General features: G+C 45.8%; 1 protein-coding gene across 4 annotated transcripts in view; it reads left to right on the forward strand.

Annotated features, from left to right (window-relative positions):
- Window positions 1-2,836: 2,836 nt before the first annotated feature.
- The window catches only part of PDPR (pyruvate dehydrogenase phosphatase regulatory subunit), a 39,653-nt gene continuing 17,815 nt past the window's right edge, over window positions 2,837-24,674 (forward strand). For 3 of the 4 annotated variants that reach the window (XM_072967747.1, XM_072967748.1, XM_072967749.1), the window contains exons 1-11: window positions 2,837-3,028; window positions 4,784-4,859; window positions 12,728-13,016; window positions 14,324-14,457; window positions 18,075-18,156; window positions 18,253-18,416; window positions 19,111-19,232; window positions 20,039-20,156; window positions 20,882-21,031; window positions 23,240-23,432; window positions 24,535-24,659. In XM_072967747.1, the coding sequence (XP_072823848.1) occupies window positions 12,793-13,016; window positions 14,324-14,457; window positions 18,075-18,156; window positions 18,253-18,416; window positions 19,111-19,232; window positions 20,039-20,156; window positions 20,882-21,031; window positions 23,240-23,432; window positions 24,535-24,659 (1,312 nt within the window). In that variant the 5' untranslated portion in view covers window positions 2,837-3,028; window positions 4,784-4,859; window positions 12,728-12,792. Of the gene's footprint in view, window positions 3,029-4,783; window positions 4,860-12,727; window positions 13,017-14,323; window positions 14,458-18,074; window positions 18,157-18,252; window positions 18,417-19,110; window positions 19,233-20,038; window positions 20,157-20,881; window positions 21,032-21,129; window positions 21,221-23,239; window positions 23,433-24,534; window positions 24,660-24,674 lie in introns of those variants that run through there. The other variant, XM_006219639.4, reaches the window with a different exon arrangement.

The raw sequence follows: 24,674 nt of genomic DNA on the forward strand, positions 1-24,674 counted from the left end.
CACTGGCTGCTTCTCTCCCCACAGGTGTGAACGGGAATGCACACACACGGGCTCCCAGCACACGGGGAAACACCACGTGCCACGTTCTTACCGGGAAATCAAGGTAAGGCTGGGTGTCAAGTCCAGTGACAGCGACAGTGACTTCTGGTGGTGGAACGGGGCTTTCTCCCAACAGCCACGCCCCCACTGCGGAGGGAAACGTTTACAAATGCCTGTATCTTCATTTCCTCGGTTCCCAAATTCTCTTTTATACTTTGGTAAAGGCAGGTACAGATGGTTTTATGTACAGTGTTCAGTGCCAGTGATGGCAAATGCATATACCTGGTTACTACAGATGCAGACCATTTCACAAATAGACATGGCAAGAGTAGTTCAAATGTCTGTTTATTTATTCGCAAACTTAGTAACATGAAAAGATTCTCAATTGAAACCTGGCTTGATAGAAATACACTGCACAATGTTAATACCGCATTCACGGAGGGCAGAGATGCTCGGTCACCCTGTGTGCCTATTGTCACCAGGGCTCGGGAGAAAGAACCATTTACTAAAGTGCCTCAAACATCCTCTGAACCACAGGCTGATGCTACACAGGGACAGAAAATGCTGAGTTGAACTGCACATTTACAAATGCAAAGAATGAGTGGTAGCACTTTACAATAATTACACTGGCATTTTCACACATCCCAAGAGTAAACCAGAGAGTAAAGTGATAACCGTGCTGCTAGAAGACCCTTCACTGAAACAAGGTGCAGAGCTTTCTACCCGACACTCCCTAGTTCTGAGGAAGGAGAAGCTATGTGGGTTGGATGGGTCTCCTCAGACAAAATGAAGGTACTTTTGTTTTCATGCTTCCCATCTCCAGCCACCATGTGGCATTCTGGAATGTAAGGCACTAGAACCTGGCTTGGGGGAAAGAGGTGCTCCGAGCTCCAGTTCTTGGTGTGTGAAGCAAATCCTGGCACAGATCTTTTGAAACAGGTGCTAAATGTATCCTCCCCATGTCTTGCAATTCTTGTCCTTAAAGAGTGAAAAATGAGAAGGCAGAAGGTTTGCAAAGCATAAAATTGATGCACCTAATGTTGTGAAAATCATGGCCCATGAAGAAATATGTAATTCTCTAAGGGTTGCAGATACTATGCTCAGAGAAGTCAAGAACCATACAAGAAATAACTCTGGTCTTTAACAGAAAAGGAGAAGCCAAGACAACAAAAACAATCCTCTTGAAAAACACTGCATCGGTGCTTATGAGAGCCTACAAAGTACAAGACTCAATATTGACAATGAAGGGAGCCCCAGGGCTTAGCATTTAAAGCAGAGGCTTAAAAAGGGCATGGGTGAGGGGAGCTTGGAGAAATCTATACAGCTTGTTCACTGCTTACTGCATGAAACCAGAATGTACTGAAACAGGTTAAACAGCACTTTATATTTCAGCCACCATTTCCTATAGACAACTTGGTTTCTGCCAAATTCACATGCCGGGCAATGGCATCAGCAGGATGGCTCATCACAAAAACTTGTGGTTTTTCTCCCCCAGTTGCCACAGTTAGGTATCAGGAAAGGCTCACCCGAGAATATGCCCCAGCTGTGTTAGCCTGTGCCCTCTTCTTTTTTAGGCAGCTGGTGACCCTAAGCTTTAAGCCAAGAGCTAAAATATTAAAGTATGTATCTAGCATGGAGGCCCAGAATGCCCTGAACTTCCATGCATCAGAGTAGCAAACGGCAGTATTGGTTCTCAGGAAACCAGACCTCCTATGGGCTATCTTGTGTGAGTTAACTGGCAAGTGAGGGTGTACAAAGTATGCAGGTTGTGGGCTGGCCCAGTCACACAGGGGTCCCTGGAATTATATGATCACTCCTTCATGGCAGAAGCCCTTTCTTTCCTGCGCACTGCTGAGTCCCATCACCTAGCACGGTGCCCGGCCACAAGAGGCCCTCCATCAAACAACATTGGCTTGTGTGGTGAGATGGGTTTGAATCCAATGGATGGAATTGGCCAGTGTGGTCCAACAAGCAGGGGAGGCTGTACTATTAGTTCGCTCTCCATTCAGAGGATATTTACTGGACGTTGTGCCAAGCACTGTTCTAAATGCTGAGAACATACCCCTGTATGTGATTTAGGTACTGTGGTCAGAGGGCAGAGCTTGCAACCAGTGGGAAAGGCTGTCAACAAGCACTCATCTACTGCAGTGACAAGTTCTCTAAAGGAAAGAACACAGGGCGATGTGATAGTAGGTGAGGTGGGGGAGTGGATGGGCAACTTCTCAGAGGTTGGAGTGAATGATTCCTTCTCCTCTGGTCCAGACAAGCAGGCAAGGTGCAAAGAGTAAGATCCCGCCCACAGCTCAGGTCCTCTAATCCTGCCTCTGAAGTCGGGACAGGCCAGCCGGCCGGATTTCCGATCCTCTCTGCTAGAGATTCGCCCAAGAAGACCCGAGCGATTCCAAAGAAGAAAGTGGCTGTCGGTCGAGAAGTCATTTTTACCCCCTGGACTAGAGTGTCTTTGGGAGGCGGACCCACGTAGGTCCGGATGTGGCAAGACGCCTCGAGGGAAGAGGGAACCTTCTCCCCCGCCGCCAACGCTCCCCACACTCCAGCGGGGCTGCCGCCATCTCCGCCGTCCCGGCTCCTCCTGCAGAAATCGACAGGATCCGAGACAGGGGCTGCAAAGTAGCCCTGAAAGACCAGGCCTCCAGCTGGCCTCCATCTTGGTGGAGTGGAGAGCCCCAGGGGAGTGGCCTCGCGAGACCCAAACAAGCCCACGTGCCAGGGGGCGGGGCCCTAACGTGACGTCACGGCGCGCGCGGGCGCGCTTTATATCACGCGCCGGCGTCCCCTTGCTAGGGACCGTAAAGCGCGGAAGGTCGCGGGCTCAGTTTTCCCCGGAACTTTTTTCCTCCCGCCGCCTCGTTCCCTCCCCATTCCTTGTGCCCCCTTTCCGGCCTCCGCGATCCCCCGCGACTGCTGTGGCGGCTGCTGCTATGCGTCAGCCCGGGTGTTGCTGAGCGCGGAGCCCGTGGGGGCACGTGAGGTAAGGAGAAGCCGCGGGGCCGCTGTGGCCTCCCCGTCCGCGCGGGCCTTAGCCTCCCCGGGACCCCCAGGGCCCCCTCTTTCCGCTGTGGTCTCGCTCAGGAGGGTCCCGGCCGTCCCTCGCTTCCCGGCGGATCTGCCCGGTCCTCCGGAAGGCGGACAGTGGGTCGGCTGAACTCCCTCAGCCTCTGCGGCTGTGGCGTCTCGGGGACCCTTGTCCAGCTGCCCCGGGGTCCGCGCACCGGCTCTGCCAGGCGCCCGCAGCTCAGCCTGGATGCCCACGCTCTTGTAGGCCCGCCTCGGGCAGGCACCCCTTCCCCCACTCCCACCCCGCAGCGCGGCTCAGGCTTGTTCAGCTGGGACAACTCTGCAGGTGGAGTTGTTTTCCCGCGTGGAAACGCGCGGTCCGCTTGTGCTTAAGTAACTGGTAAAACTTGCGGCCGAGTCTGGCAGTGAGGTTACTTGGAAACGTCCAGGCCAGGGCAGTGAGCCCTCTTCTTAAAGACTGACCCTCTCGGGACTGACTTGTATGACACTGATTTGATTCAGACATCTTCAAGTCTGTTTCGCCTCGCATGTCAGCATGTTGTAGGGGGATGCTGGGCGGGGAGGTGGCAGGAACTTTTCCACGGATAGGGGTTCGTATTAATTTCTTAAAGTTGCCGGATCGCCTGGTGTCCCAGGTGGCTCCAATGCTGAGGCAGGTGTGGGAAATGTGTTACTCTTAACTGTTCTCACCCAGTCTTCCTTGTGACCAGCTGCGGGTTTGCACACGATGCTGTGAGCATTCAGAGGAACAGTTGAGAGAGAGTTGGAGCTGTCCTCTTGCTCTTGTTGACGTGTAGGCAGATCTGAGCATAACCAGGCCCAGTATTGAGGGGTTTCTTAGCAGAAATTGTTTTTCTTAGAGAATGTTATACAGTCATTTTCTTTTTAAGAACTATGATTTATTTTCAGTCATGTACATGATTTACTTCTTTGGTTTTTTCCTACTCCTTTGCACTCTTGCTTTGCTTTAGTTCTTCTGCCAAACCTTCTTGAATACTCTGATGCCTTCCTTTCTTCATTGTTTGCGTCCACTGTGAATCCTTTTTATTTATTTATTTATTTTTTGCCCTCACCATGTCACTAACTCTTTTGAAGGTCATGAGCACAAGGTCAAAAATTATTTTTTTGGTTATCACCCTGGCCTTTTAGCATTGTTTATTCAGTGGCTTGAAACTCATCTGTTACTATGTTTCTAACGCCACCTTTGCAGTTCCCTTTATCTGCTAGGGAAAGTGCCGCCTTGTGGTTTTGTTCTCACAGCGATCCTTTTTTACCTCATCTCGTCTTAGTTTAAAGATACTCATCTAATCTTAATTTAAAGGTTGCATGGAGTAATGATTCAATGGCAGACTCTAGGCCAGACTGCTTAGCTTTGAATTCGTGCTCTGCCACTCACCAGTGTTACAGGACCTTGGGTGCCACAGAGAAGTGTCACATCACTTCTGTGTGCCACTGTTTCTTCTGGGGTAGAATAGAAATTATAGTATCTGCCTTACAGAGTTGTGAGGATTAAATTAGTTGTATCTATAAAACAGTGTCTGGCATATTGTAACTGCTTACAAGAATTTTGCCTTTTTAAACTTCTTTCAGGTTATTTAGGTAGTCCCTCAAATCTGGGGGCCTAGCCGTGAGATCTGAGTCATCATTAAGTTTTTTCCCCATCTCGTTTGTTCTCTGTTCTCATCACTCGTCGGCTTGTATTTCCTAGGTGCCCACGCTGAATGCTAGGAAAACCCTGATGCAGTTGTAATCATTCCCTGCTCTCAGAGAACTCCCTCATAACAGTAAGTAAACTACCACTTAGTGAGTGCTGCTTCGGCGCCACTTGCCCTGTTCTTCCTGCACTGTCTGCTTTAGTCTTGGAGCCGCCGGGTGTAGTAGGTGTTCTAGCCCATGTTACAGATAAGGAGCCCAGAGACTGAGGGACTTGCTCCAAGTCATACACCTGAGGTGGGGGACATTTTCAAACCCAGATCTGTCTGCTTCTGAAGTCTGAATTCTCAGCTTGATTGCCGTTTTGCTTCCCTGGCTGGCAAACAGACCATTATGTGGTGTGACTGGCTCTGTGCTGGAGGAAGTAGTGCAGGGTGTTTGGGGGCCAGGGAAGAGTCACCTGACCAAGTGTCAGGGGAGAGAGGGGACAAATGAGATGTCAAACAGGCTGAGAGCTGAGGGGATTATCTTTATTTCGCGGGGAGGGTTGGCAGGAACCACACCAGTTAGCAGGAACGTTCCGCACAGACCTGGAGGTGAATGAAAAACTAAACGTCTGCCGTGTTTGAGGAGTTTCAAGTGATGCAGTCTGACTTGGTTAGAATGTGAAAGGAGAGGAAAGAAATGAGCAGATAGTGAAGGGTCTTACCCTTTGGATCAAGGAATTGGACTTTTTCTGAGGGCATCAGACAGTCGTTGACAGGTTTTAAGCTGGGGCATGAAATAGGATTTTCATTTTAGAAGACTGGCCCAGACCTGTGTGTGAGAGCTGGGGGTGGGGTGAGAATGATGTGCAGCGTAGAGGCTGGAAGCCCCATAGGGGAGCTTCTGCCTAAACTAGGTGAGAGGGGATGGCAGTCTGTGCTCAGGTAAGGGCAGTGGAGATGGAGAGAAGTCCGTCTCTCAGAGGGAAACGTACAGTGTGGAATTGTTAGGCGCTAATGATTGACTGGAGAGCAGAAGTGCACCCAGGAGTGGGATTGCTGGATCATCTGGTAAGTCTGTTTTTAGTTTCTTGGGGAAATCTCCATACTGTTTTCCGTAACGGCTGCATGAAACTACATTCCCACCAACAGTGGAGGAGGGTTCCGTTTTCTCCACACCCTCTCCAGCATTTATCCTTTGTGGACTTTTGCATGATGGCCATTCTGACTGGTGTGAGGTGATAGCTCATTGTAGTTTTGATTTGCATTTCTTTGATAGTTAGCGATGTTGAGCATTTTCCCCTGTGCCTATTGGCCATTTGTATGTCTTCACTGGAGAATTGCTTGCTCAGGTCTTCTGCCCATTTTTGAATTGGGATGTTTGTTTTTTCTTTTTAAGTTGTGTGAGCTGTTTATATGTTCTGGAGATTAAGCCCTTGTCAGTCTCATCTTTTGCAAATATTTTCTCCCATTCCGTAGGTTGTGTTTTTGCTTTCCTGTGGTTTCCTTTGCTGTGCAAAAGCTTATAAGTTTAATGAGGTCCCGTTTGTTTACTTTTGCTTTTATTTCTGTTGCCTGGGTAGACTGCCCCGGGAGAACATTGCTGACATTTATGTCAGGTAATGTTTTGCCTATGTTTTCTCCTAGGAGGTTTATAGCGTCTTGTCTTATGTTAAATTTTGAGTTTATGTTTGTGTCTGGTGTGAGGGCCAGTTCTAACTTCACTGATTTACATGTAGCTGTCCAGTTTTCCCAACACCATTTGCTGAAGAGACTGTGTTTACCTCCATTGTATGTTCTTGCCTCCTGTGTCAAAGATTAACTGACCAAAAGTTAGTGGATTTATTTGTGGGCTCTCTGTTCTGTTCCATTGCTCCGTATGTTTGTTGTTATACCAATACCATGCTGTTTTGATTGCTGTAGCTGTGTAGTATTGTCTGAAGTCTGGGAGGTTTATTCCTCCCTCTTCACTGTTTTTCTTCAGTATTGCTTTTGCAATTCTGGGTCTGTTGTGATTCCATATGTATTTGAGGACTATTTGTTCTAGATCTGTGAAAAATGTCCTGGGTCACTTAATAGGGATGGCATTAAATCTGTAGATTGCTTTGGGTGGTATGGCCATTTTAACGACATTAATTCTTGCAATCCAAGAACATGGGCTATCTTTCCATTTCTTTAAGTCATCTTTAATTTCCTTAGTCAGTGTTTTGTAGTTCTGCTTGTGTAAGTCTTTCACTTCCTGGGTCATATTTATCCCTAACTGTTTTATTTTTTTTAATGGAATTTAAGCAGGACTGTCTCTTTACTTTCCTTTTCTGACATTTCAGTATTAGTGTAAAGAAATGCCACTGATTTCTGTGTTAATCTTGTATCCTGCTACCTTTCCATATTCTTTTTACAGCTCTAGTATTTTTTGTGTGGAGCCTTAAGAATTTTCTATATATGGTATCATGTCATCCACGTGTAATGACAATTTTACCTCTTCTCTTCCAATTTGGATCTTTTTTATTTCTTCTTCTTTTTTTTTCCCCCCGAATTGCTGTGCCTAGGAGTTCCAGTACTATATTTAATGGAAGTGGTGAGAGTGGGCATCCTTGTCTTGGTCCAGATGTTAATGGGAAGGCTTTCAGATTTTCACTGTTGCATAGTATGCTGGCTCTAGGTGGATTTTCATTATAGAAGAGTGGCCCAGAGCCCTGTGTGGGGGCTGGGGGGTGAGAATGGTGTGCAGAGTAGAGGCTGTAGAGGCTGGAAGCCCCGTAGGGGAGCTTCTGCCTAAATTGAGTGAGGGGATGGCAGCTTGTGCTCAGGAAAGGGAAGGGAGATGGAGAGAAGTCCGTCCGTCAGAGGGAAACGTACAGTGTGGAATTGTTAGGTCCTGATGATTGACTGGAGAGCGGAGGGGAGAGAAAGGGAGAATGCAGGCTGACACCCAGGGTTGTAGTATGTGGTGTCCCTGGGGGACACAGGAAGTGGACAGAGTTGGAGACTGAGGAAGGCGGCTTCACCTTCTGTGCTCAGTTTGACCTGTGGGGGTCCAAGTGGCTGTGGCGGTTCTTCAACTAGACGTGCTGGCCTGAGGCTCAGGGTAGCTGTCAGGGGTTAGGCCGTGAGTCATAGGAGAGGGAGTCGCCTGGATGATAATGGACGGGGGAGAGGAGCTGGTCAGGGAGCCCTTTAGGGTCGTCAGCACATAGAGAAGGCAGAGGAGAGAGGCCGGCGAGTCGTGATCCGGGCAGTGGGTGTCACACAAAACAAGGAAAGAGTGTGTGAGCAGGAAGGAGGCGTCCATGGGCGAGTGAGCTGGTGCCAGAAAATGCCCCTGGACTAATAGCAGCATTAGTGTTCCTCTGAGAGTGGTGTCGGTGGCCTGTGGGGTGGGCAGAAGGCCGCCTGCTTTTGGTTCAGGAGAAAGTAGGATGGGGGTAAAGTGGGGGCGGGGGAGTAGAAGTAGGTCTTTCCGTGTATTGTTTATTGAGTGAAAAAGATAGGTTGTGAAGCACATGTTAAGAAATTTTTGCTTAAAAATTCCACTGGCAGACCGTGCCATCACCAAGGTAAAGAAAAGCGGGACTCACGACAAAGGTGGTGGCAAACAAGTGGACATCAGGGCAGTTCACTGCTGCAGAAATAATCTGGGAAGTTATCATGAACACTGGTGTTGGTGAGCTTTGCGTCTTGGGAAATCTTAATTGCCTCGGGTGGAGGTGTTTGAGTTTTTGCAAAGACCATCATTTTATAATTTATAATTTGTAGAATTAAAAATTGCTGACTGAAGAAGGTTATGGAGCTTTGTTTTATTTCTTAAATCTGCTGGGTGGGGGGGTGGGGTACTTGAGCGTACCTAAATGGCAGAGGAGGAGGAGGGAAACCAGAAGGTGTCTGACAGAGGAGGACAGTTGATGGAGCTTGGTTCTTGGGAAGGAAGCAGAAGCGGGATCCAGGCGCCTGTGAGAGAACTAGGTTTTGACCCTGTGCAGGACGGCAGAGGTGGCTGCAGATGATGCAAGGAGGTTTACAGGTGGAGTTTCAGGGGTCAAGATGAGACAGGTTATCTGCTTAGATGAAGGAAGACAGGAGGGTGGGGTCCAAGGTCGGGAGAGGAGCAGCGTTATGGGTTCAGAACCCGGATGTAGACAAGAGGTGTGCCTGGGGCTTTACAGGAGGTAGCCTGGAGCTAGGAACGAGGTGCCTGCCAGCACAGCCACAGTGGAACGGGGTCTTTTTTAAGCATGACCAGGTGGTAATGGTGCAGAAGGATGAGGATGCCGACCCTGACCCTACCTCTCGATGGTGAGGTCAGGGGAACAGGGCTGGCCATGTGCCAGAGGAGACTTGCATTTCTGTTGAGGCACAGGTGGAGAGGACATCAGTGAAGGGATGGGCATATAACTTTGGAAAGGATGTTCTGAGGGGCACAGTGGAGAAGTCTGAAGGAGAGGAAAGCAGAGAGGGATTGGATCTGGAGAGAGAAATTGTTTACGTGGAGATGAGCTTACAGCAAGACTAGCTGTGTGGAGAAGCTTGTGTCTTGAGACAGAGTTTGGCAGGGACACGAGGCATGATGGCACCCCCAGAGTGGCCCAAATAGTTAGTCCCTCGTTGGTTGGGATTTCTCTCGGAATACAATCTGTACCCGCGTTGGTCACGGTTGTGAGAGTCCTGTCTGATGGATGGGCGTGGATACTTTGGCCTTAGATGACTGGGGCTGATGGTGGAGCCCACTGGGTCCCGGGGCTGGTAGTGGAGGTGCCGGTGATACTAGCGGTGTGCTGCCCTGATGTCTGCTGTTGCCACCCCTCTGATCTGAAGTCCTCATCTTCCTGTACTTCAGTGACTGCACAGTCAGCCAGCAGGTCTTTCTTCAGTTTCTTGAAACTTGAACAGTCCTCTCTTTTGCTGTTAGATAAGTTTTTCTAAAACTCTGCCTTTCTCATTTTCAATTTGTGGTACTGGGCCACGTCAGACCAAATATCCACCGTCTTCCCCGGTCTGGCTCCATCTGACTTCAGTTTCTGCTCCCAGGACTCAGAGACACTGAGGCCTCCGAGCCAGATCCCTTCCTGTCCTCCACCAGCCCGCAGGGTCAGACTTGTTCTGCAGCTTGACTGTGTGTGCTTTCTGTCTCTCTTTGTCCCAGTTTTATCCTCCCAGGCTCAGCTTAGGTCTTATTCTCTATATGATCCCTTTCCCGATAGGCATGGCCTGCGTTCTTTTTCTTCTCTAAGCTACGACATTTACTGTCTGGTAGAGACGTTGCAGCCGGTGGCTCGTGTGTGAGTGGTGAGCCTGAGGAGACGAGTCATCCCTCCTTTCTGGAGCAGACATCCAGTACCTTCAACTCTACCGCATTGCCGTGGAAGCGCGAGGCACGCCTCCTTTGCTATGGCTTTGCATCCCGTCTCTCTGTCTTTCTCTGGGACCGCATCCTTTCTTATTCCCTCTCCTTCCTCACCCACCTCTTTCCCTTTTCCTGGCTCATCCTGGCAGCGGTGAAACATTCTTAATAGTCCCCGGTTAAAAAACAGACCTTGCTGTACTCCATGTTTTCCCTTCCCCTTCCGAGCTCAGTGTCACAGTCGCCTGCGCCCCCCCCCCCCCCGCTCACTTACTCTTCAGTTTGCTCTGGCGTGTATTCCATTCCTCCATCCCCTGAAAATGTTCTTTTTTAGGACACCTGGGCCTCTGTGTTGTGAAATTCTGGTGGACACGCGGCCGCCTTGCTCCTTCCTCGGCACCCTCCGTAGTGACTGCTTCTTCACACACGTCCCTCCCTGGGCTTCGGTGACACCTCTGCCTGGTGTTCTTCCGCCTCCCTAGCCACTCCTTCTTCATCTCTTCAGCCGCTTCTCTTTCTCTGGATGCTCTGTGAGTCTGCCCCAGCATTCAGTCCTGCCTCTAGTCCTTCTCTTCCTCGTGTGTATGTGCGGGGAGCCTCAGAAGTCTTGGTGTTCGAAATGCTGGGGCTTCAGGAATTGTATACATGCTGATGACCTCCGAATCACACTCCAAGTTTCAGGCTCGCATGTCTGGGTGCTGCTCGATGTTTCCACATGGATGCCTGACGGGTCCCTCGCACTTGACATCAGGGAGTGGAATATTTCATTGTACACACACGTGCACACCGTCACAGCCTCCTTCCTGCTCGCTATCCTTCCCTGCCTCCCTCCCTATTATTTCTGATCCTTCTCATAGAGTAAGTGGCCCCAGTTGCTTAGCCCAGAAACTTAGCCATCATCCTTATTTCTCCCTTTTCCCCATTTTAACATCTGGCTTGTTGGCACATAAGTACTGTCATTTCTGCTTCCCCAACGATCCAGTCACTTCTCTGAGTCTGCTGCCATCATCCTTTCTGAGCCCCCACGGCACCCTCTTGGACACCTACAGTAGTAGCACCTGACTCACCTCTGTGTTCCCCTCCTCCAATCCACTCTGCACCGTGGAGCCAGCCTGACCTTAGGAAAACACACCCCATCATTTCATTCCCCTGCTGCAGTATTTTCCTTCGCACTTAGAATCAGTCCTGCTGCTCGTGGTGGTGTCTGAGAGCCATGTACGGTTGCTCTCCGCCGCCTCTCCAGCCTTGTCTCAGGTCGTCTCCCCTCGCTCACATGCTGTGGACACGCCGGCCTCCTTTCTGTGCTTGGACTCATCCAGGTCTGTCTCACTTCATGGCCTATGCACGTGCTCGTTCTTCTGTCTGGCACACTTGTAGCTCGTTCTTTTCCATCCATCAGGTCTTCTCAAATGTCACCTTCTTTCTGACATACATACATACATACATACATACATACATACATACATTTATTTATTTATTTATTTATTTATTTATTTATTTGAATTATAGTCAGTTTACAGTGTTGTGTCAATTTCCGGTGTACAGCACAATTTTTCAGTCATACATGAACATACACATATTTATTTTCATGTTCTTTTTCACCGTGAGCTACTACAAGATCTTGAATATATTTCCCTGTGCTATACAGTATAAAGTTGTTTATCTATTCTGCGTATACCTGTCAGTATCTACAAATCTCGAACTCCCAGTCTGTCCCTTCCAACCCCCCTCTCCCCTCCTCCCTGGCAACCACAAGTTTGTATTCTATGTCTGTGAGTCTGTTTCTGTTTTATATTTAAGTTCATTTGTCGTCGTCTTTTTTTTTTTTTTTAGATTCCACATATGAGTGATATCATATGGTATTTTTCTTTCTCTTTCTGGCTTACTTCACTTAGAATGACATTCTCCAGGGACAACCGTGTTGCTGCAAATGGCATTATGTTGTCCTTTTTATAGCTGAATAGTATTCCATTGTATAAATATACCACAACTTCTTTATCCAGTCATCTGTCGATGGACATTTATGTTGTTTCCATGTCTTGGCTATTGTACATAGTGCTGCTGTGAACATCGGGGTGCAGGTGTCTTTTTGAAGCAGGGTTCCTTCTGGATATATGCCCAGGAGTGGGATTGCTGGCTCATCTGGTAAGTCTATTTTTAGTTTCTTGAGGAATCTCCATACTGTTTTCCACAGTGGCTGCGCCATACTGCATTCCCACCAACAGTGTAGGAGGGTTCCCTTTTCTCCACAGCCTCTCCAGCATTTGTCCTTTGTGGACTTTTGCATGATGGCCATTCTGACTGGTGTGAGGTGGTACTTCATTGTAGTTTTGATTTGCATTTCTCTGATAATTAGTGATATTGAGCATTTTTTCATGTGCCTATTCTGACTATCGTATTTTGACTGTGCCCCTAATGACTCCATCATGCTAGCTTTGTTACTTGTTTCATTTGTGTATTGGCTTCTTGTCTCTCTCAAGAACGTAAGTTGTGTAAAGGCAGGGGCCTCGTCTTCCGTGTTCACTGCTGTATCTACAGCTAGCAGTGTGTCTGGAACTCAGTAAGTTCTCAGACTTTTGCTGAATGAACAATTACTACTCTCTGTTTCAGCCCTTTCTTATTAATTCTATGCACTGAATACAGTGGTATGAAATATGTTTGGTTTTTCTCTGTCTAGTTGGAATTCTGGGGATCTCCTTCTTAGCTGAGTGAGAGCACATCTCCCAGTTGCTGGCAGACGTGATGTTTCACCGGTTGCTATCAGTGGTCCGAAGACAAAGAAACGGCCGAGGATGGCAGAAGTGGTCCTCAGTCAGAAGCGGTGCATTCGTCGCCGAAGCGCATTCCGTTGCCCTGCCTGCCGAGGCACACGTGGTCATCTGTGGGGGTGGAATCATGGGCACATCTGTGGCCTATCATCTCTCTAAGATGGGATGGAAGGATATTGTCCTTTTGGAGCAGGGCAGGTAAGGATCAAACTGGACCTGGCTTGGCTTGTGGCTCCCCTTCACTGATTGGATGGGCTTCCCTCATCCCTTTTGGTAACACTGACCCACCGATAGCTAATCTAAGTATTGCGAAGTGGCATTAAGAAGAATCACAGAAAAATGAAATCTCCAGTACATTGTTTTGTGATGCCCAATACTCATGTTTTTTGGTTTTCAGAGAAGTGGCAGGCTCCAGCATAACAAGTAGCTAAGGGATGTATTTCTGTCAGGCTCGCAGCACATCTTACCATCCTGCTCTCTCTGTTGTAGTAAAACAGCAGTGAATCCTGTGACTCGGGTGCTTCGTCTTTGAGCTGCTTTCTGCCTTATTCCTGTTCCTCTTCATTTAATTAACTTATTTTGGAACAGTTTTAGATTTACAGAACAATTGTGAAGCTAGTTCAGAGTCCCCATGTACCTCCCATCCAGTTTCACCTGCTACTAACATCTTACGTTAAGATTCGTGTTTCAGTGAATGAGCCAATATTGAGATATTATTATTAACTGAAGTTTCTATTCACTAAAGAATTTATTCACTTTTTCCCTAGTGTCCTTTTTCTGTTCCAGGCTTTTCATGTTCTATTGCCTATCACAAATTGGACAACTTTTAAGACATTTAAAGTGTGTGTATTTTTGAATAGGCAACACATTCACAGAGTTTGAAATTGAAATTGCATAAAAGAGCATACAGGGAAAAGTCTCCTTCTCCCTGACCTTCAGCTACAGGTTTCCCTCACTGGAAGTGAGCTAAGTTCCTTGCATATCATTTCTAGATACTCTTTTACATGTATAATCAAATATGTATTGGTAGGTATGTATATGGCTATCTGGATATTCATTTTTTACCCCCATCTCATGCAAGTGGTAGCATGACTTAAACTGTGTTCTTCCCCTGGCTTTTTTCTTTAGGGTTGTTCCATTAAGATTGGTGCATAAAAGTATTCTCATTCTTTTTATTTTTAATTTTTTTGGCGGGGGGTGGGTAATTAGGTTTATTTATTTATTTATTTTGATGGAAGTACTGGGGATTGAACCCAGGACCTTGTGCGTGCTAATGAAGCATGTGCCCTACCATTGAGCCCGTACCCTCCCCTCTCATTCATTTTGTATGTAAAGTACTCTGTTGAATAGGTGAACTCCAAAATTTTAAATCATTCTCATGTTGATGGGCATTTTGTTTGTTTCCATCTTTTAGTGTTAGAAACAGTGCTATAATAAGGAACCTTGAATATGTTGTATTCACGGATGTGTGAGTCTACCTAATAGCATTTGCATCCATCCTACAGGCTGGCTGCTGGCTCTACGAGGTTCTGTGCTGGCATCCTAAGCACCGCCAGACACTTGACCATTGAGCAGAAGATGGCAGACTATTCAAACAAACTCTACCATCAATTAGAGCAAGAAACAGGGATCCAAACAGGTAAGCAAGTAATCTAGACTCTTTTACTCAGTACTGTTTTTGGTCTCACACCGAGTCTGCCCAGTGATTTGGTAATTTGGACTTGAGTTCTAGTCCAGGCTCAGCACTAGTCAGGGTGTGACAGGTGGCACAGGGCAAGTCAGGTAGCTTGTCGAGCTGTCTTCAGTTTCCTTCTCTATACGTTGAGGGTCTTCAATCAGTATCCTAGACCCGTTTCAGATTCTGCAATTCTTAGGGAACAAACGTCTTCCTGGGCCATTTCATACATATTTCACTCACTGAAGTATAGTAAGTGGCTCCTAAATGAAGAGGAGGAGAAAGAACTCAGGTTTAGGTGCTCGATAGTTAAATCATTGTTTGATCCCCTGCACTGCAACAGTTGCTGTTAAGGATATTTCTGACTAGAAAGCATAAACATGGATTTCCCACTACCAGTGTAATTGGGGGAGTAAGGACATGGGATTGCAAGCTAAAAAGTACTGGAGTGAGTAGAAATTGTCCCAAGAACAGGAAGATGGATCTGTACTGTGTCCCATATAATAACAAGTTGAAAGAATGTCTAGCAGTTTGTTGTGAGGTGATGGGTCAGCTAGAAGCCTAGAGTCGAGCCTAGTCTCATGGCTGATGAAACTGGTGACCACTCTTATTATCATGAGAGGGTAGTGAGACCCAGTGGTGAAATTCAGGACAGTACACATGTGAGGGATGCTCTTCTGAAGACCTTGCATAATTCAGATGACACATAATTCAAGACTAATAGTGACAAAGGAGGAGGGTAGCTTCTCTTTTTGCCAACTGAAGTGTAACCTTATTTGTAAATTGTAACTGAAGACTGATTTTCTGGTAACTTGGCTATGATAGACATGGAACCTAACTGTATTTCGGATACTTCTGGTTGGATTTAATTTAATGACAACAAGGTACTTGAATCAGATATTAACTAGGGGTTGAGTCAGAAGAGGGTCCACAGAATGGGCTCACAGCTAGAACTGCTGACTCCCAGTCCCTTGGTTCAGTTACTAGTGCTTTGCTGAGCCTTACATCGCTCAGGTGGTCCAATTCCAGAGAAACCAGGGCGACAGACTTCTTCTCTGTAAGGTAAGTTAGCCTAGCTTTTGGTCTCGTTCCCTTTCTGGACCGCCTTATTGATGCCTGTGGGGTAGTGAGGAAGCCAGGCAAGGGAGAGTAAGGGCATCCCCCTCAATCTGTCACCCCCCTTGTAGTTCACCAGTGATGCTGTGAAAGATGCTGTAGGGGCTTCCCTGATGGAGAATTCTGTTACCCAGCAGAGTGTTACACGTGTATACTCCCATAATCACTGTCACCCAGCGGGCTGCTCTGAGACATTAAGACAAATGATGCATGTACAACCTAGATGTAATGATAAGAAATCGTGTGCCAGTTCTCTGAAAATAGTTCATTCTCGGGAGGTGTGCGTTAACAACTTTCTACTCGGAGTTAGTGGATCACTTCAGCAGTCCTCATTATGCAGATACTAGTTTCTGCAGTGCTTCCTTTGCATGAAGTATAATTTTTGTCGAGTGAATGAACATGCTAATCTAAAAGTTTTAATAACTTTTTGAAAGTATTCCGTATATCATTTGATCTTACAAGGAGGAAGGTTCATTCTTTTACAGATAAGAAACCTAGATGCAGGTAGATTAAGCCATTTATCAAATCCATGTCAAATCAATTGAAAAAAAAATGTTTAGTGAGTTATAAGGAACTTTAAAAAAATTTTAAACATATGTAACAAGTTATATACTCATTATAATGAATATGAGCTATATAGGAATATAAAAATAAAAAGTGAAAATCTTTCCTCCCCACTCAGTAACCCCTGAAAGTTACCACTCTGGTTAGTTTGTACCCTTGGACTCCCTTTTATGGTATATGTATACAGGTATAGTTTTTTTTTGTTTTTTTTTTTTAACCAAACTCGGATTGTATTCAGCATATTATTACGTACCTTTTTTTTTTTAAAGACTGTACCTTGTTTTTTGCCCTTAAGAATGTTTTGTACAAAAATATAAGCCCACAAGATTAATTATTGTAATACTATCTAATTGCAAATGTAAGACTGCAAATTTAAATATTATACATAGGACGTTGGTAAAATGAAGTGGAACAACCACATGAAGGACTGCTAGGTGGATGAGAAAAGGAAGAGGATGTCAGTGAACTGCTGTGGAGTGGGTTCTGGGATACACTGTCATATAAGAAAAACAGAGCATTAAAGATGACATAAAATAGGCTACTTTTGTGTAAGAAATAAAATATGCAAGTGCATACTTATTTTGCGAACAAGGAAATAGAGGAAGGATAAACCAGGAAGTACTGAGGTTGGTTACCTTCCCAGGGTAAGACAGAAACAGGGTGGAGGGTGGGGGCGTGGGGGGTAGTGACATTTCTTGATTTTGTGTAGTTTCGACTTTTAGAGTGATGTGAACATTTTGCATACTCAAATATAAAAGAAAACCATCAGGATGGGGGTGAGGGGGGACCTACGATGGAACACTACCAGAAATAACCTAACTACATTTCCAGTGAGTAACAACTTTTCTATAGGGGGAAAGAAGAACTACTAGGAACCTCTGACCACAGTATTTTGACTCTACCTTCAGTCGAAGACAAACAGAAATGTAAACAAACATTGACCAGTAATTAGCGATTTTATTTTTCACAGTGGTAGTGGTATGGACAGGTCTGCTTTCTGTGTACTCTAGGATTGAGCAAAGGAATAAATTTATTGAAGATACGAGTCCTTTCAAAACCAGGCTCTGACACTTCAGTTCCCCAAACTTGGCAACCTTGTCATGTCAGTGAAGGGCATATTTAGCTGATGATTTCAAGAGGAGTAAGAAAATACTTAAATTTACTTTTTAAAATATACCTGATTGATTCGATGTTTTTCTTCGTAAGAATTAAGAGTCACTGCATTCTGGGAAGATTGTCATCGACTCAAGTGTAGTAGCGGTTGTAGCAGGTACTTTGATGGTAAACAACAGGAATTGACCCTGGGTAACTTGGGCAAAAAAGAGTTTAGTTGGAAGGCCACTAAGGGCCTGTAGGGCTGGCTGGAGGCAGGGTGGAGGCCAGGTTGTGGGGACCCCACAGCAGTCAGTCCCTCAGCTGGAACAAGAATAGCCTGGCCAGGACGCTGCTGCTTCTGAGATGAGGCACCTCCTTGATCAAGACTGAGTATTCCAGGAGGGTCAGATGGCTTGCACTTAGGTCACAGGCCTGCTGGCTGTACTGGGGAACAGCGGAGGGGAGGCTGATGTGGTGAGTGGCCTTCACCAAGGGTTACACTCCCACCTAGAATAGGAGGCCAAAGGGTGTAATTACCTAAAGGGGTGAGAATATAGATCGGTCAGAGTTACATCTCCCCCCAAGAAAAGTCTGTGTAGCAATTCACTTCTATTGTAAGAGTGATTTGATGTACATTAGAATCTTCATTTGATCCTCACAAGACTGAGCTGAGACTGGTTGGTTGGTGGGCAGCCCGGACTCATCACAGGTCTGCTGTTGACAGTCTAGTGGGCTTGCCACTCTGCCCCTTCCCCCAAGCCGCACTCTGCCTGGTCTGTCTCAGTTTGGGCTGTTTTCTCTTCCAGGTTACATAAGGACGGGCTCGATCTTCCTGGCACAAACTCAGGACCGGCTGATCTCCCTGAAGCGTGTTAACTCAAGGCTGAAGTACGTATGAGGCTAGAAGCCTGTCCTGACTTTACTGTCACCTGACCTCTGCGGGAGGGCCAGTGAATGTCATTGTCCCCCTGTGTTCTGTGGCAGTGTCATAGGCATCCCTTCCGAGATCATCTCCCCCAGGAAAGTGGCCGAACTTCACCCTCTCCTCAATGTGCACGACCTGGTGGGGGCCATGCATGTTCCCGAGGATGCGGTGGTGTCCTCCGCTGATGTGGCCCTTGCCCTGGCAAGTGCTGCCTCCCAAAATGGTAAGCTGGCTTTGGGTTAGGAAGGAAGAGGTCGTCTAAGAAAGCACCTCACGATAGGCAGGGGCACCAAGCCGCTTCCATGTGGGAACACTGGCTCTTAGGTCTTCGCAGGACTTTTGTGTTTCTATAATAACCTGTTAATAAATATTTTCCCTCAGGGCCACAGTTTTCTTATTAAAGTTCCAAGGAACTGCTTTTAGTTACTGCTTAAAGCACTTCAGATTTAAGGGCATTCCCCCCCGCACCCCGCCACGGGACTTGAGAAGCTCCAAGGTTGAAACACACCTTGGGGATTTAATCCACAGACAGCTTGGATCACATCCTGGTGTTGGAGTGAATAAGGGGGAGAACTAGTCAGTGCCCAGGGTGTTACACACTTTGGATAAACTGATTCGTGATGTAGGTAGATGAGGATTTAAGATGCCCTACTGAACTTTTTCTCCCCTGCCCCGTTATGATTACTGGGATTTGGTTATTTACTAAAGTTGGCTTTTCACTTAGCCTGGCCTTTTCAGTCTTGGGAAAGGCCCATTTCCACAGTCTCAGGATGAGGTTCCAGGAGTTTTTTGGTTTTTAAAATGAAAGCATCGACCTGGCCTTTTCAGTGATCCTTGAGTTGAGAATTTGCTGCAAGTGCCGAGTTCTGACACGGTAGGTGATGACGCAACCAACCCTTTGTTCTGCTTTTCCACAGGTGTTCAGATCTATGACCGGACGAGTATTCTTCATGTTATGGTCAGAAAAGGTCAAGTCACTGGTGTGGAGACAGATAAAGGACAGATCCAGTGCCAGTATTTTGTCAACTGCGCTGGTCAGGTAGGTTAGCAGCAATACTGGGTCACTGATTTTCTTATTTACCTCTTGTCTCCAGGATTTTTTGGCGTAGAGACGGAAGGTTAGTATTGTGACGGAATAAACAGACGCCAGGGACCACACTGTTTCTTGTGTGGATGGGAAAACTCAGAATTCTCGCACTCCAAATCGGAACCCTGTACTTACTCCTCATATAGAAGCACTGGTGACCTTTCCTTCCTCCACCCTGGTGACTGGTGCTGTCCTGGTCCGGAAGGCCAGGAAACAATTGATCTTGACATAAATCAGCCCTTGGCGTTTGGTCTTTCTTTGGTGATTCATTTCATCCTATCACCCAGCAAATAAGTAGTAGGCGGTTTTATTGTGCCAGGAGCATGCATTCAGTTTCCAGAACACTACGCCGCTGTTGGTCTGGGGGCAGACTGGCCCCTTGCCTCCCCCTCCACAGTCTTAAGGGGACCTAGGAATACTCTCTGACCTGTGAAGTTCTTTTGTGATTGGTATCTGGGGTTTGCAGTTGAGGCCAGGCATTCTGTTAAAAGGGCCTTGCTTGCTCCCCACGAGTTCCTTTTACAGCTGGTAAATCGGTCCTCCTTTGAGCTAAGAGTAAATTTTGTGCTTTAAAGGGTATAGTGTTGCTCCCCATCCGATAACTGAACTACAGCAGGCGGGAGCTTGGCTTCCCACAGCTGACATGGTAGCGAGAGTGCCCATTAGCTGCTTGAAATTAAACTCTTCTCAAGCGGCTGAACTTGCTCATTTGTCTCTCTGTTCCTCTTCCACCCACAAATCAATCTGTCCGTTTGTAGTGGGCATACGAGCTGGGTCTGTCCAACGAGGAGCCGGTCAGTATCCCGTTACATGCCTGCGAGCACTTCTACCTTCTGACTCGCCCCCTGGAGACCCCCCTGCAGAGCAACGCACCAAGTGAGGACTCGCACTTTGTTTTTAATCTTGTTTCCTTGCCACCGTTCTGTCCTCTGCAGAGGAAGGCTTTCTGCTAAGGACAGACTGTGCCCAAAGAGTCTTGTCTTTTCTGGAGCATGTTACAGGGAGGGGGACCCAATTCTAACTTTCCTGTAATAACTGACTCCTTATGAAAATGCCCACTCTGGCCATCCCACTTCAGCAATTTTGTTTGTTTTTTGGCAAGTTAACTGTAATTCCAAATTGAGAATGTTTGGAATGTAACCTAAGAGTTTTTGTCTCAATGCTGTACATAGTGGAGATGTCACAGGTGAGCTATTCAGTGACTCCCGGTGCCGTGGGAGGGTTTGATGTCACTTTGAGGTCTTCGTCCCTAGAGTGGGCTCTGCAGCCCCCTTTCTGTTAGGCTTTCACGTGGCACAGTGGCAGTTACGTAGTTTGGTTGGTTGTGAGGACTAGTTAAAGCTTCTAGGTAACTGATCTGGTTAGGCATAGTCTGAGAAAGTCTCCACTGTAAACCTGAGAGGGAGGATCCTCCCCCATGAGCGGGAAAGGTATTTTCAAGCTGATGAGAGCCTGTGTTCACTGGATGCTGTGTGGCTAATAAAGCCTATAATTGGTGTTTTTGTTGTGCTTCTCTTTCTGTCCATCTGGAATGCTGGCTGGGCCCTAAACCCTGTTTCTTCTCTCCTACTCCCCACCCCCTTGTCATTTCTCTTCCTCAGCTATTGTGGACGCTGACGGAAGAATTTATATTCGGAACTGGCAGGGTGGCATCTTGTCTGGGGGCTTTGAGAAGAACCCGAAACCAATTTTCACTGAGGGCAAGAACCAGCTGGAGATTCAGAATCTACAGGAAGACTGGGATCACTTTGGTATGTGAACTAGGTTGTAACACGAATGCCTTACATTTTAAAGCATTTTCAGGAATGCAGGCATACCTCGTTTTATTGTTCTTCGCAGATACTGCGTCTTGAATAAATTGAAGGTTTGTGGCAACTCTGTGTTGAGCAAGCTTGTTGGTGCCATTTTCCATTTACTCCCTTTGTGTCTCTCACATTTTGGTAATTGTGGCTTTTTTATTATTATTATTATATTTGTTATAATCTATGATCGGTGATCTTTGTTGTTACTATTGCAAAAAAAAAAGATTTGCTGAAGGCTCAGATCATGGTTAGCATATTTTAGCAATTTTTTTTTTTTACGTTTTTTTTTAGAAGTTTTAATAATGCACTGAAGTCTGAATGAGTTGACTTTTTAAAAAGTTTTTCTGAGATCTAGTTAAGGTACAATATTGTATAAGTTTCAGGTGTACAACATAATGACTCATAATTTTTAAGTTATAGTCCATTTTCAGTTATTATAAAATATTCTCTGTCCTGTACAATGTAGGTCTGTAGCTTGTTTATCTTGTACATGGTAGTTGTTCCTCTTGATCTCCTGCCTCTCTCCTGCCCCCTCTTCCTTCCCTCTCCCCACTGGTAAGTGCTGGTTCATCCTCTGATTCTGTGAGTCTGCTTCTTTCTTTCTCTCTCTTTTATTTAATTCACTAGTTCATTTTCTTTTTTAGATTCCACATATAAGTGATAACATACAGTATTTGTCTTTCTCTGACTCATTTCACTAAGCAAGCATAATACCGTCCAAGTCCATCCATGTTGCAAATGGCAAAATTTCATTTTTTTCTTACAGCTGAGTCTTCCATTATATATATATATATATATGTACGTATGTATGTGTGTGTGTGTGTGTGTGTGTGTGTATATATATATATATATATATATATATATATATATATATATATATATATATGTAACCACGTTTATTTTACCCATCTGTCTATGGACATTTAGTTGCTTGCACATCTTGGCTATTGTAATAATGCATCTATGAACATTGGGGCATTGGGGTGCATGAATCTTTTCAAATTAGTGTAGCAGTAAAGTATTTAATTTTATTTTAAATTTGTTTTTAAGGTATGTGCATTGCTTTTTTAGGCATAATGCTGTCACACACACATTAAAAAATACACTACAGTAGAGTGTAAACATACTATTTACATATTATAGCCAGTGGGAAACCAGAAAATTCAGTGACTCGCTATATTGCAACATTCGCTTTACTGAGGTGGTCTAGAACTGAACCGAGGTATGCCTCCGTAGTTCCTTATTTGATTTTTGTAACAACACCATTCGGTGGTTACAGAGGGCAGTCTACAGAGTTTGTCTGGTCTGAGGATACAGTTACTGGTGAACAGACTCAGGGAACTAAAAATCTTGGATCTCGGTTAAATGATTTTTGGCTTCTCTTACTTACCTAACATCACTGCTGAAATTTTAGGCTAGGAGGAAACCTTCTTTTGATAGGACTTCGTATAAAATTGAAGAGAATTTTAAAAAGCAGAATTGTTTTGTTAATACGTTCTTCTACTCAATTTTAAAATAATTTTAATTTATTGAATAGGTCATATAGTCACATGGTCCCAAATTCAAAAGCTATGAAAGGGACTAGAATGAAGAGTGTCCCTCCTTCCCTTTAGAACTTAATTTTGGGGACATTTCAGACTTTTAAAAGTGGGGAGAACAGTATAAACCCCAATGTACCCACCAGCCTGCTTCAGCCTGGTGTGTCATCTGTTACCACTGTCCCACTGGCTTATTCCCTGACTGTGGACTTACCTTAAAACAGGCCGAGGCTCTGTCGTTTGCTGCTGTTCCAACTTAGGTGACATTGTCTTTAATTGCAGATCTCCTTGGGGGCCATTTAAGGGCTTTCCCTCGAGTTCTGATCCCTTTGAGATTGTCCTCTGTAGGCACGGGTGGTATCTGCTCTCCCTCAGCCCCTTTCCTCTCTAGAGAGTATCTTTCTTTCCTCTCCATCTGTATTTATGTCGATCACTTTGTAGGTACGCCCCACGATTCCACCACGGTTTCTGCTTCTGATAAATGGCCAAGCTGGCTCTTCTTAGGAAAGCTCTCCAAGAGAATTTTCTAAAAGGAGGGAGGTAGAGAAGCGTAAGGGGTAGAATGTTTGGGGCTTCCCTAAAGCTGGGAACTCTGTTTTGGTTTGCTGTTGTTGCTCAGAGCCCCTGCTGAGTTCCCTCCTGCGTCGGATGCCAGAACTGGAGGCTCTGGAGATCGTGAAGTTGGTGAACTGCCCTGAGACCTTCACCCCGGACATGAGGTGCCTCATGGGAGAGTCTCCTTCAGTGCAGGGCTACTTTGTCCTGGCGGGAATGAACTCTGCTGGCCTTTCGTTTGGCGGGGGAGCCGGAAAGTAAGTCCTTCTCACTCAGACTCAGCTTGCTGGGCTTCTTCCTTTCTGGAGCTACTCCTTGTCAGTACGGCCTGTAATGTACTTAATCCAGTATGCACATGCAATTGACAGTCGTATCCCCTTCAAAGTTCTCACCCTGGGAGGCCCAGAAACGTCACTGTACTAAACGCTGGTGGAAGTCCTCTTTTGGAGTTAGCCTTGGAGCCTGTGGGATGTTCTTCTGTACTACTTCAGTCGTAACAAATGTTGGTCCTTTGTATATCTGATTTTGGAAACAACCAGTTGTGATGAATGAGATAGAAGATGATGCTGATTACAGATGGTTTTATTTTAAAATTTGGCAGTAATAAAAATTAAGACAGTGTTGAAAGGACAAATACTGTGTAACATCCCCTTATATGAATCCTTAGAATAGTCCAATTCATAGAGACTGATGTAGAATGGTTATTGCCAGGGGCTAGGCCAGGGAGGATGGGAGTGACTGCTTAATGAATACAGAATTTTGGTTTTGGAAGGTGAAAAGAATTTTGAAGATGGTTTGTGTTGATGGTTATAGACAATGTGAAAGTACTTTATACCACTGAACTATACATTTGAAAATAATAAAGATGGTAAATTTTTATGCTGCGTATATTTTACCACAATTTTAAAATTTTTGAAATTATAACGAACAAGTATTTTTTTGTAGAATGGTTCTGAAAACAGTTACAGAATAGATGTTACCAAAAACGTCTGGAGCAAAGGAGATACGGCCACATAACTGTGTAACCTCCTGAGGTGACTATAGAAAAAAAGCTCATTGGTTGTGTAAATTAGAGTACTTTTGTATGTACATTTTAGTCTTGTTTCTGCAGAGTTGTGGCTTATCTATTAAATACTTTCTAGGGAATCTTATCATTAGAGCTAAAGTCTCCACGGTGGTCTTGCAAGAGCAATAAATGAGTCCAATTTGTTTCTCCCAGAAGTTGAGGAAATTACCCAGAATTGCTCACCTAGTCTGTGACAAGATCTGGTCTTTCGGTTCTGTTGGTGCTTGATTCCTAGCACAGCACTGAGTGAGTCACAGTGCTGAGAGGCCCAGCAACTCCCCCCATCCACACAGGTACCTCGCTGAATGGATGGTGCATGGCTATCCCTCAGAAAACGTCTGGGAACTGGACTTGAAGCGTTTTGGAGCCCTCCAGAGCAGCCGCACCTTTCTGCGCCACCGGGTCATGGAAGTCATGCGTAAGTGAAGCTTTG

This window comes from Vicugna pacos, chromosome 9 (assembly GCF_048564905.1).
Source record: "Vicugna pacos chromosome 9, VicPac4, whole genome shotgun sequence".
NCBI lineage: Eukaryota > Metazoa > Chordata > Mammalia > Artiodactyla > Camelidae > Vicugna > Vicugna pacos.